We start from the raw sequence: 13,665 nt of genomic DNA, 5'->3' as shown, positions 1-13,665 counted from the left end.
CTAGGAGCTCAGTGATGCCCTGGTCCAAATCTGGGAGGAGATCCTCAAGGACACCATCCATCGTCTCATTAGGAGCATGCCCATTGACGTTATCAGGCATGCATACAAACACATGGGGGCCATAAAAACTACTGTGTACGATTTGGATTTGCTGCAATGAAATTTCAGTAAAATGGACTAGCTTGCCGCATCATTTTTTTACTTTGATTTTAGGGGGGTCAGCCCTCTGTAGGTTGATAATTTTCATTTGATGATGTGGCATCCTTTCATTCCCAGTCCATATCAGTAGAGATATCTAGCAGGATTTTTTTCCCATTGAGATCTGATGTGTTTTCAAAGTGTTACTTTTTCTGTGCAGTTTATATATACAGTGGGTACGGAAAGTATTCAGACCCCGTTCAATTTTTCACTCTTTGTTATATTGCAGCCATTTGCTAAAATCATTTAAATTAATTTTTTCCCTCATTAATGTACACACAGCACCCCATATTGACAGACAAAAAAAAAATTTTGAAACTGTTGCAGATTTATTAAAAAAGAAAAACTGAAATATCACATGGCCCTAAGTATTCAGACCCTTTGCTCAGTATTTAGTAGAAGCACCCTTTTGAGCTAATACAGCCATGAGTCCTCTTGGGAAAGATGCAATAAGTTTTTCACACCTGGATTTGGGGATCCTCTGCCATTCCTCCTTGCAGATCCTCTCCAGTTCTGTCAGGTTGGATGGTAAACGTTGGTGGACAGCCATTTTTAGGTCTCTCCAGAGATGCTCAATTGGGATTAAGTCAGGGCTCTGGCTGGGCCATTCAAAAACAGTCACAGAGTTGTTGTGAAACCACTCCTTCATTATTTTAGCTGTGTGCTTAGGGTCATTGTCTTGATGGAAGGTAGACCTTCGGCCGAGTCTGAGGTCCTTAACACTCTGGAGAAGGTTTTTGTCCAGGATATCCCTGTACTTGGCCGCATTCATCTTTCCCTCGATTGCAACCAGTTGTCCTGTCCCTGCAGCTGAAAAACACCCCCACAGCATGATGCTGCCACCGCCATGCTTCACTGTAGGGACTGTATTGGATAAGTGATGATCAGTGCCTGGTTGTCTCCACACATATGGCTTAGAATTAAAGCCAATAAGTTCTATCTTGGAGTTTGCTAAAAGACACCTGAAGGACTCTGAGATGGTTATAAATAAGATTCTCTGGTCTGATGAGACCAGATCAGGAAATGGAAGGCCACAGGCACAGTTGCTGTTAAACCCAGCAGGTCTGGCAGGCCAAGAAAAATACAGGAGTGGCATATGCGCAGGATTGTGAGAATGGTTACAGACAACCCACAGATCACCTCCAAAGACCTGCAAGAACATCTCGCTGCCGATGGTGTATCTGTACATTGTTCTAAAATTCAGCGCAATTTGCACAAAGAACATCTGTATGGCAAGGTGATGAGAAAGAAGCCGTTTCTGCACTTACACCACAAACAGAGTCACTTGTTGTATGCAAATGCTCATTTAGACAAGCCAGATTCATTTTGGAATCAAAGTGCTTTGGACTGATGAGACAAAACTTGAGTTATTTGGTCATAACAAAAAGCGCTTTGCATGGCGGAAGAAGAACAACACATTCCAAGAAAAACACCTGCTACCTACTGTCAAATTTGGTTGAGGTTCCATCATACTGTGGGTCTGTTCAGGGACTGGGGCCCTTGTTAAAGTCGAGGGTCGGAGGAATCCAACCCAATATGAACAAATTCTTCAGGATAATGTTCAAGCATCAGTCACAAATATGAAGTTACGCAGGGGTTGGACATTCCAACACGACAACGACCTAAAACGCAGTTTGAAATCTACAATGGCATTCATGCAGAGGGACAATGTTCTGGAATGGCCGTCATGTTCTCCTGACTTGAATATCATCGAAAATCTATGGGATGATTTGAAGCAGGCTGTCTATACTCGGCAGCCATCATATATAACTGAACTGGAGAGATTTTGTATGGAAGAATAGTCAGAAATACCTCCACCCAGAATCCAGACACACATCAAAGGCTATAGGAGGTGTCTAGAGGCTGTTATATTTGTAAAAGGAGGCTCAACTAAGTATTGATGTAATGTCTCTGTTGGGGTGCCCAAATTTATGCACTTGTCTAATTTTGTTATGATGCATATTGCATGTTTTCTGTTAATCCAATAAACTTAATGCCACTGCTGAAATCCTACTGTTTCCATAAGGCATGTCAGATATTAAAAGGAAGTTGCTACTTTGAAAGCTCAGCCAATGATAAACAAAAATCCAAAGAATTAAGAGGGGTTCCCAAACTTTTTCATATGACTGCATATAAAATCATAAGTTATTTTTCTTAACATTGGAAACAATTAGACAACTCACTAACTGTTATATTTCTAAACCAATCCAATGTCTCATGAAGGCAGTGCTCAAAGTGCTCAAAATCCTATTAGACATACTATATAAATCTGTGCTCTATGGGAAGAGAGTACATTTCACATTTTAAAAATAAATTTAACCTGATGCAGGGGAAAAACTTTTCTGTAGCATCAGATTATACTTTGGCATTCAGGTTTGTTAATGGACAAATGGTAAACCTGACGACTTGTTATCGCAGGTGCTGTGTGTGCTCTCTGTAGTAGTCGATTTAAGCTTGAAAGAACTGGCAGCTATATTCATGAAAATCCAAACTGCAAAATATGTATTTGATGTAAACATTGTGTAACACCCTGTCAAAAGCTCTGCCATTAAGAAAGCTGATATTGAAGAGCCACAGCAGTTACAGATTTCAGCATTCAAAATACCCAAATCAAGAAATCTTCCTAACACCACCAGTAAATGCACTGATGTAGCTGCACAACATCCACCTACTGACTGTATGTCTAAATGAATAACTAAAATGTAACATTAATATCTAGTTGAAAATGCAAATATGCCATAACAAAATAACCACAGTGTTTAAATATGTTGCATATTTAAAGACCACAATGCTTATCTAAACTCCATTTGCTGCTATAATATCATATAGTGATGTAATAGTTAAAATGACAGAAAGGTACCATAGCACACAGAGGCACTGTGTGGAGTGTGGAGCCCAGTAGCTGCTGTGGTCTACATGTGTGTGTCACTGTCGTAGCGCTCATTATAATGTGCAAATGAATTGTTAAGTTCCCTTGTGCTACTGAGCTCCTGAATGCATCACAGTGACCGCTGGAGGTTTAAAATGCATGGACTGGAGATATGATAGACGGGTGTTTTAGGAAGAAGCCTTGTGGGTACAGACAGCCTTTTCAGCACAGGATTTTGATTCTATTCACTCCATTTTTTTAATGTTTTGATTCCAGGTGTGTATTTTAACTTGAGAATCACGTCTGGCTCTGTAAGACTAATTAATAATAATAATAATAATACATTTTATTTATACAAGGCGCCTTTCAGAGAACTCAAGGACACCGAACAAACAATAAATAAACAAATAAATGAAAAACACAATTATAAACAACTTAAAACATCAGAAAATTTAAAAATTAAAACCAAACAAAACCACTATAATTAGGAGGAAGAAGAAAAAGCCATTTTAAACAAATGTGTTTTAAGTTTACATTTGAAAGATGAATATGATTTGATATTTCGGAGATCCGCAGGTAATGAGTTCCAGTGCTTGGGAGCAGAACGGCTGAAAGCTCTGCTCCCCATGGTGGTTAGACGGGCGGGAGGGACGATCAGATGGGTGGAGGAAGAGGATCTAAGGTTACGGGAGGGAATGGCAACATGTAGAAGGTCAGACAGATATGGAGGTGCGAGGTTATGGATGGCCTTAAATGTTAGTAGCAGAATCTTAAAATCAATACGGAACTTGATCGGGAGCCAATGAAGCTGCTGCAAGACCGGAGAAATATGGTGAAAAGATGGGATTCCAGTGATGATACGTGCTGCAGAATTCTGGACTAACTGAAGCTTGTGAAGAGATTTATTAGGGAGACCAAAGAGGAGTGAATTGCAGTAGTCCAGCCGAGAAGTGACAAGACTCTGAACAAGAATGGCAGTAGTATGAGGAGTGAGGGAGGAGCGAATACAATTAATATTAAGTAAGTGGAAGTAAGCAGACCGGGTGATGTTATTACTGTGACATTGGAAAGATAGAGTACTGTCGAGGATGGCACCCAGACTCAGATTAAGGAGAGTAGGAAAGCCAGAACTAATTTTAATACAATGGATCTTGAGCCTTCAGAGGATTTCTGAAGGCTTCTCTTTCTCTGGAAGTTAACACCTACCTGAGATTTAAATGCCACTACTTGTAATGGTCACATTGATTCTAGAGTCTGGAGTTGAGTGAGATTAAAGGCTCAACTGCCCAGGAAGCAATACAACCAAAGACAAAGAGGTTGCTTTACATGCTGGGCACTCGAACTTGTCACTGTGATGGTGCGGGTTGGCTCCACACTCCCACTTAACGTTAAGGGCCTCTCGAACCCACCAGTGTCGATAACGTAACCAAGAGATGGGCCTCGGCTAGTGAGGACACATACGCAGTGAACAAGGCTTGTGTATATAAAAGTGCATAGTGCTTTTAATAAACTTTTGAAATAAAGAACATGATCAACAGAATGCAGTGCAAAGACATAATCTCCCATAAATAAATAATCCATAAAATGAGAATGCCCCTTGTGGAGGTTAAAATCCCTAAATAATCCACAAAATGATTCTATTCGATGAGGTGAAAAACTCATACAGGCATTCATTTAAAAACCTCTGAGTCACGAGGCCCCTTTTTAAAATAAACGTCTCCTTGGCTTACCCTATCCAGGTCTTGCAGCCCAAGGAGACGTCAACACCAGCATGAGCAGGCCGCCTTCATCTGGCTCGTGTCCTCATCTCTCCCTGTGAAGTTACCTTTCTGAATTTTGTTCCTGCCTCCATTGTTCCTTCTCTTACCACAGCCACCCAGACTCAACTGTCCAGGAAGCTGTAAGGCAGGAACAAGAATCCATTATTGACTTTGTTATTTCTTTAATTGCTACTTTTATGTGTCATGTTTTGATTATTTCTCCCTTTTTTATATTGCTTGAAAAAAGCTACAACTAAATAATCGTAGCCCCTAGGAAAAGTAAGAAAATGCCAGGAAATGCAATCAAAAACAATACTCAGAATGGTATAACATGTGTAGATGCCACATGGGCTGGATGGGCATCCCAGCCAGAAGAGGGGATGATTCCTTACCTGGATGGGAGGCTCCTAGTAAACAGACAGGGGGAGGAGAAGCAGATCAATCCCGTAAAGAAGGACCAGAAGGGGTGCACGGAGAGCCCACTGAAGAATGAAGATGTTGCTGGAGGCATTTTCCTCCCCCAGCATGCCAGATGGCAGCAAGTGGGAAGCTAGCAGGGCATGCTGGGAGATGTAGTCTGGTAGAGCAGCCCTGCTGGGGTCACTGGGTGCCAAGAGGCAATGCTGCAGGGAGACAAGCTCCCTGTTATAATGGGCTTCCATATGACCCGGAAGTACTTCCACTGGGCAATTGCCTTGTCAACGGAAGTACTCCATAATAAAAGGGGCCACGTTCCCTTATCCAGGTGAGTCGGAGCCGGGAGGACATGGGGCAACACTCCACTGGAGAGAGGGCAGTGTGGTGGTGAGAGAGAATATTGTGGGAAGAGAGAGAAATGTGTGAATTGTGTTACTTTTGAGTAGTGTGGTGTAATGAACACAGCTGTATTTGAACCCGGGACTCTACGTGTGTTTGCATTTGGTGGTTTTGGGCTTACTGATGCCCCCGGTTCCATCATACATCATTAAAATAGGTGACCAACAATGCCTCTATTTCCTCAGGAGACTAAGTAAAGCCCGGATGTCCCCCACAACAGAGGTGCAGATTCTACAGGTGTACTGTGGAGTCCATCCTGACAGGAGGCATCACATCCTGGTACAGCAACTACTCAGTTCAGGACTGCAGAGCTCTGCAGCGGGTGGTGAACACAGCACAGCAGATCACGGGCACACAGCAGATCACGGGCACACAGCAGATCACAGGCACACAGCAGATCACAGGCACACAGCAGATCACGGGCACACAGCTCCCTGTGATCCATGACATCCACACTACACGCTGTCTCAGGAAAGTGAACCGTATTAGGCGGGACCCCAGCCACCCTGCACTGTCGCTTTTCACCCTCCTCCCATCGGGGAAACAACTAAAGTCCATTCAGAGGCGCACCTCCAGGTTCAGGAACAGTTTCTACCCAACTGCAATCAGACTCATGAACAATCAGTAACCTTGTGTCACTTCCACTGCTACCTTCACATATACTTCTGCCACTGTCTGGATTCTGGTTTTATTTATTTATTTATTTATTTATTTATTTATTTATTTATTTATTTATTGTGTGTGTTTTTTTATGTCTATGTTCACTGTCTGTAGGGGCACATGCAAGCAAGCGTTTCATTGTACATGGTACTTGTACACGTGACAATAAAGAATTTAAATTGAAATTGAAATTGAAATACAATGAAATGACAGCAAAGTGAGATGCAAATGAAACAATTAAAAACGTATAAAAATCATATCAAATAAACATAATATATAAAATTCACAATTGTTTGTAATACTGGAAATTAAAGTGAAGAGCATGTAGGGAATCTTGAACAAACTACTGAGCCATCCATGTAGTTAAGGCAGGAACCTCAACAGCCTTAAAGAAGCGTATGGTATATTTGTTTAGTTTAATCGGTGAAGTCATTAATTTGTGCTCTCCATGTTGTACAGGAAGGGAGGCCTGTAGTGTCCGCGTCACACAAACTCATTACAATAATAAATGCACGTATTGTATACGGATTACGCTGTAGTCCGAATTTGTGCAATAAAGCCAGCGGTATGATCAGTAAGCTCAATCCTTAGATGTTCAATGGGAAAAATGAAAGTTAAATCTCTTAATACACTATGCATTTATGAAAAATGATAGTCCTAAAGTAAATAAATAAATACATATTTATTTATTTACTTATTCTAACCTAATTATATAAATTCCACAAGCAATGCCAATTTATTTTGGATGAGATTTTACTTTTTAGCAACATTAGAGTTGCTTAACCAACAGCAATTAGGAAACTGTAGCTAATAATGACTTTAGGTTATGCTTTTCTATTAGACGTTTTGGAAAAACCCAATCATACCAATGAAACACAGAAAAAGCTATGCAAATTTGGCTATCATTCTGTAATATGACCCCTGACTCAGTTTATAAGGTTAAGGGAAAGGGGCAATTTTTTTTTTTTTTTTCCCCAGACTTATTATTCTCAGCAGTCCTGACCGAAATTGAGTCCAATCACTTAAACAGTGTGCCAGTAAACAGGAGCTACTGGAGTGGGACAGGATTCAGTGCCAGCACCCAAAAATCAGACGATGGTTTGAACATTTTCATTGGTGTACTATGTACAAATAATAAAGTGATGGGCACACCACGCACATTCTCACTTACCCTCTCTCACTGTTCCCCTTAGTTTCGGTAACTTCTACAGGGTGTTTAGTAAATTACTTATGCCACACGTCTAAGTGCCGTGCATAAAAATTATGCAAAAGAATGAAACACACTTACCTTAACAATGGGGTGCCCACCAGGAGATGCCTTAACGGCCCCTCGACTTCCCTCAGTCTCATAATGGGCGCGATGATGGGATCGAGGCTGGACTTCAATTCTCAGTTCATACTGGTCAAATTGTGAAGGCAACGGCCAGTCCAGCGGAGGTAGCGCCGAACTCCTGAAATGAAGGAACTCGTTTAACTAACTCGTTGAAGTATTTCACAAAATGCTGAGTTAGGTTTTACCTGTTAGGGCTGCAAAGTGGAGCTCAAGGCTTACTTAATTCCATAACTTATTTTGGATTTCATTGATTTACATCAACAAAAACATATAACATGGCAGGATGATCTTATATTTAAGATTTAGTATAAATGTTTTAACATAGCATAACATTCTCAGACCAGCTTAACCAGCTGAGGGGAGTGAGGTGCTGGAGCCTAAGTCACTCTGGACAGGACACACTAACACACTCCACCAATATACATTAACTTTTTGAGGGCTGAATATTTTTACTGCACACAAAGCAATAGCTTCACATATAAATTAACATAAAATGTCTATTGCTGCGAGCTGTGGCTGCTGTCGGCGCCTGTTTGTCGTCTCTGGCAGCAGCTCGAAGGCCAGAAGGAATGCCATGGCGGGCCGACTGCCTGGCTATCTTCATGTGGTGGTGGCAGCTGCAATGCGATGCAATCTGATTCGTACCTCTTGCCATCATCAGGGCCAGAGTCCTTCTAGGCGAACGTTGCCATAGACACATAAGCTATGTGAACGTGTTCAGCACTATGATCAGCTGATGCGGATACCTCACTTTTGTTTTTGATCTCCATTTCCAGACCACCTGCATCAAAATCAGAGTCTGACAAGTCAGAGTCCGATTCAGCGATAATACACAAAATGGCACCCGCGGAGTGTTTTGCTTTGCACATTCACTTTGGTCACTCACCAGATGTTCAATGCCGCTTTAGAAGTTGTTTGCTCTTCATTACTCATTCACGCAAATAAAATCAAAGTCAAATCATGGAAGCTAACTTTACTTCTAGCAAAGAGAGTGAAACTAAAACGTATCAGCAAGTTCTGTCGCCATTTACAGCTGATTGCAATCCTCTACCCCTGAATTTCGACAATAGTCAACATCTGCCCTGAAAGAGTTAAGTATATACACTTTTAAAACTGATTAATCGAATTGAAGTGTAAAGCAAGAACCAAACTTGGACGTGGTACCAGTCACTCATGAGGCAAACAAATCTTACATTGGGCTCAACGTAGAATCATAAAACAACACAAATATTTTTGGGATGTGGAAGAAAAATCCACACCTACACAGGAATAACATGTAAACTCCATAAAGACAGTGACCAGGGGTGCAACTAGAGCTCAGGGTGCCGTACAGTGCATGTACAGTAACAAGTACTCACGCCCTTCAACGTTTTCACAGTGAATCTCAGTGGATTTCATTTGTAGTTTTTAACACTGATCAAGAGAAAAAAAACTCTTTAATGTCAAAGTGGAAACAGATCTCTGCAAAGTGGTCTAAATTAATTATAAATATAAAGCACAAAATAAATTATTACATAAGTAATCCACCCCATTCAATATGACCCACCCCAATCATCACTTGTGCAGCTAATTGGCTTTAGCAGTCACATGATTTGTTAAATGGAGATCACCTGTCTGGGGTTTCAGTTAGTTTTAGTATAACTACACCTGCATGTGGAAGGGCCAACATCTGGTGAGTCAGTATGGTGGCCCAACCTAGACAATAAATTAAAAAAGAACACGCCAAGCAATTCTGTGAAAAAAGGGGGACCAAAAAGCACAAGTCAGGGGATGGAGACAAGAAAATATCCAGGTCACGTTAAATGCTTTGTTTTGTAATATATTGAGTCCAGGTAAATTAATCAGCTCTCTGAATAACTAAAATACTGAGATGTATGGAAATCATGTCGCTGCGTTTTAGCTGTGTTGTTAAATCTGCTACAACCGCGAGGTCCGTAGGAAAGGCTTTGAAACGTTTTGCCGTGGCAGAGACAGCTGTCCACTCCGAGTGCTGCAAGAACCAAGTGATCATGTAAGAAGATGACAAGCGGTTAGTTTCTGTGTATTTATAAAGCTGCGTCATGAAAATAATGAGTAATCACACAAGAACAGTACCATTGCTTTGACGCTGGGTGCCGCCAGTTTGCAAAACCGAGCGGAGAACTTGCGTCTGACAAGGCATGAGGTACGTGGAAAGTGCGTGGCTTTACGCCAAGTGTAGGTTTTATACATCGCGATTTGAACGAAAAGTTCTTACGCAACATTTCTGTGCGTACGCACCGTTTATACATGAGGCCCCAGGTCACCGAATATATTGAGTCCAGGTAAATTAATCATGGAAATCATGAAAATCTGCTACAGTAGGCTGTCCACAAAAACCAAGTGATCATGTAAGAAGATGACAAGCGAGGGAGGCCACCAAGAGACCATGGAGTTTCAAGCTGAGGTTGCTTCACCTGTCACAGCTTTACGAGACAGAGGCAAAGAGACAAAAAACTGCCATGATGGCTCAGTTAGAGTTTGTCAGAAGGCACGTGGGAGACTCAGAAGTCAAGAAGACGGTTCTGTGGACTGATGAGACCAGAACCGAGCTATTTTGGCCATCAAACTAAATACCGTGTTACACTGCACATTAATAAAAAGCCATCCCCACCATGGAGCATGGTGGTGGCAGCATCCTAGCGTGGGGACAGTTCTCTGCAGCAGGACCTGGAAAACATACAGCAAAATATTGGGAAATCCTGGAGGAAAACCTGATTCAATCTGCAGAAAACCTGTGCCTTGGTGGAAGATTTATTTTCTAGCAATATAATGACAAGTATAAAATCAACGCAACACAAGAATGGCTTAAAAATAACAACGTTAATGCTGTGGAGTCAAAGTCCTAATCTCAAACAAATTGAGAATTTGTGGCTGGACTTGACAAAGGCTGTTCACTGACAATCTCCATTCATGTTCTTATATAACAAAGGCCTGGAGGCTGCTTTTGTCTCCAATAGGCTGGATTATTTTATTTCTCTATACCTTGGAGTGAGTGAGTGAGTCAGTCAGTCAGTCAGTCAGGCTCCTCTATCCTGGAGGTCGCAGAGGTCCACAGAGAGTCCCTTGATCTTCATGGCTTGGTGTTTGTCATGACATCCAATGTAAATTATGAGACTTTATATAATCAGGGGGTGGCTTTTCTAAATGATCTCCAATCAATTCTGTTTGCTACAGGTGGACTCCAGTCAAGTTATAGACACATCTCAAGAAGAATTAAAGCAAAACAGGAGGCACCTGACCATAATCTGGAGTGCAAAAACAAAGGAGCTGAATACTTAAATGAATGAGAGATTTCAGTTTGTGAATTTGAAAAAGCTTGCATACTCGTCTACAAATAGGTTTTTATGGGTTACTAAGTGTAAAATGATGAAAAAAATGGCAAATTTATCCATCTAAAATGAAATCTACAACATCATTAAAAAGTGCAGAGACTGAAGGGTTTGGAATACTTTCTGTGTGGCGATTAGGGTGAGTATCGGGATGAGATATTTGGAGTCCTGACAAGCTCAATGGATTGAATGTCCTCCTCTAATTAGTCAAACTTCTTATGTTGCCACACTGTGGGTGAATATGTCCTACCATGGACTACAGCTCCATCCTTTGTTAATCCTGGCCTTGTGTCTGTTGCTACTGGGGTAGGTTTTCTGCAGACAGTGGGTTTCCCTTTATTTTTCTAATAATTCACTTACAAAAAGCAAAAACCTAGGGTCAATTTACAGGTTTCCATTACAATGTAATGACAAGAAGGTAACTTGCAGCTTATCAAATTATAAAACATGTTAAATTCTGCTGGATTCACAAATAAAATCATTAGGGTTCTACTTTGCTGAAAGTGTATGCTGGAAAATTTAATGTATAAACAGCTAGAGCAGGAGTGTCAGACTCAAGGCCTGCGGGCAGGATCTGGCCTCTTGGACCCTTTCAAAGCAGCCCACTTCATTAATATTCAAGACATGTTAAATTCATCCCTCTGATTGTATCTGAATATAATTCACATTTACAGCTGCCATTAAAATGCATCTCCTGCACAGCAAAACCCACCACCATTACTAATCTGTAGTTGAACGGAAACTAGCTGATCTTACTCTAAAAGAAATAGAGCTGCCATGGTCTGAGGGCTAGCCACCCCTAAACCATCGAGAGCACGGGTGGGAAAAGTCAGTCCTGGAGGGCTGCAGTGGTTGCAGGTTTTTGTTCCAACCCAGTTGCTTAATTAAAAACCAATCCTTGTCAATTATTTAATTTCATGGCTTGCTAGTGTTTTAACTCTGCCATGTCAGTTAATTCTCATATCCTAGATTTTCCTCCCCATTCTAGGGATATCATCAAAATGATCTGAAGTCTAAAACATTCGAGTTATTCTCAGTGCTTCACTTTTTCCTCTTCACTCTCTTTCCAAGCATTTAATTAAAGCCAACAGTGCATGATAAATACACACGGGTGTAAATGGAAACCAGCTAAATGGAGAAATGTTGGTCTCTTTTGTTACTTTCATGTTATTGCTAATAAGGAGCTATTAAAACCCAAGACTACATCTGTTTACGACTAAAATAAGCAATAAGGGTTCAAAATCTTACCGAGCGAGACAACTAAAGTGAAGCAGAAGTGTTACTTGAGCAATAAGTGCTTCTTATTAAGCAACTAGGTTTGAGCAAAAACCCTGCAGCCACTGCGGCCCTCCAGGACTGAATCTGCCCACCCCTGGTCTAGAGATTAAGCAAATGTCACATTACATGACGTCTAGTCATTGGGTATGTCAGTCTTACGAATGCAGTTGCTGATCTTGTTGCCGGACTATGTCAATTTAAATGAATGAAAATTACTGGACACTCCAACATTCTGGCACAGCCACGCTTGCCCCTTTTTTTTATGACAGCCAATAATGTGAGGCCTATGTGAGCCGCTGCTGTACAAAGGTTTAACAGGTATAGCCATTTCCAGCACTGTCTCTGCCCTTTTTTTCTTTTCTCCATTCTGTCACGGCACATAAAGCATGAAACATTAGACAGATGAGCTTCTCTTCTGTTTGTGAGGTCAAAAACACCCATGTTCCTTATTCCTCGTCAATGCATTATATGTGTTGTACTTTCTAATGAGCACTTATTGGTTGCCAGCTCTCATGCACACAGAGCCTACTTCTACAACTAAAAACAAAATCAAACTTGCTTTATGTTATCGGAGCGAGTCTTGGACTAGTGATTAGTAGTACTAGTGACATAATGTGTGGCTGGCCATTATGGGCCATGTTGTCAACAGCCTCCAGCTTATTAAGATTACGTAAATGAAGACTATGCCTCAAAATGGCTTGAAAAGTCATTTGATGTGACATGGCATCCGCCGTGATGCGGGTTCTGCATCGGTCTGTCGTGGTGAAAAAGGAGCTGAGCCGTAAGGCAAAGCTCTCAATTTACCAGTCGATCTACGTTCCTACCCTCACCTATGGTCATGAGCTATGGGTAGTGACCGAAAGAACGAGATCGTGAATACAAGCAGCTGAAATGAGCTCAGTCATCCGGGAGGGGCTCAGAGTAGAGCCGCTGCTCCTCCACATCGAGAGGAGTCAGATGAGGTGCCTCCTGGACGCCTCCCTGGTGAGGTGTTCTGGGCACGTCCAACCAGGAGGACGCCTCGGGGAAGACCCAGGACACGCTGGAGAAACTATGTCTCCCGGCTGGCCTGGGGATGCCTTGGGATTCTCCCGGAAGAGCTAGAAGAAGTGGCCGGGGAGAGGGAAGTCTGGGCCTCTCTGCTCAAGCTGCTGCCCCCATGACCCGACCTCGGATAAGCGGAAGAGGATGGATGGATGGATGGATGGATGGATGGATGGATGGCCTTTGCCTTACTGCTCCCACTGCCATACATGATTCATTTGTCTTTCCTCTTTTATTGGATTTTGTATGTAGATAGAAATCACATTTGCAATTTTTTCAGTTGAGTTCAGTTGTGTTAAGTGTCATCAAAATCCTTTACTGACCGAACAAATGTGTCTTTGTGCTACCACACCAGCA

At 41.7% G+C, this 13,665-nt stretch overlaps 1 protein-coding gene across 1 annotated transcript in view; it reads right to left on the bottom strand.

Moving 5' to 3' along the window:
- The window catches only part of nfatc4 (nuclear factor of activated T cells 4), a 184,966-nt gene that overhangs the window by 100,081 nt on the left and 71,220 nt on the right, over window positions 1-13,665 (bottom strand). Inside the window, exon 3 of the mRNA XM_039745718.1 lies at window positions 7,592-7,754. Within this exon, the coding sequence (XP_039601652.1) occupies window positions 7,592-7,754 (163 nt within the window). The remainder of the gene's footprint in view (window positions 1-7,591; window positions 7,755-13,665) is intronic.

Source organism: Polypterus senegalus, chromosome 1 (genome assembly GCF_016835505.1).
Source record: "Polypterus senegalus isolate Bchr_013 chromosome 1, ASM1683550v1, whole genome shotgun sequence".
NCBI classification, from domain to species: domain Eukaryota; kingdom Metazoa; phylum Chordata; class Cladistia; order Polypteriformes; family Polypteridae; genus Polypterus; species Polypterus senegalus.
The sequence above is the reverse complement of the archived record's forward strand: the minus strand, read 5'-3'. Positions and strand labels throughout refer to the sequence as shown.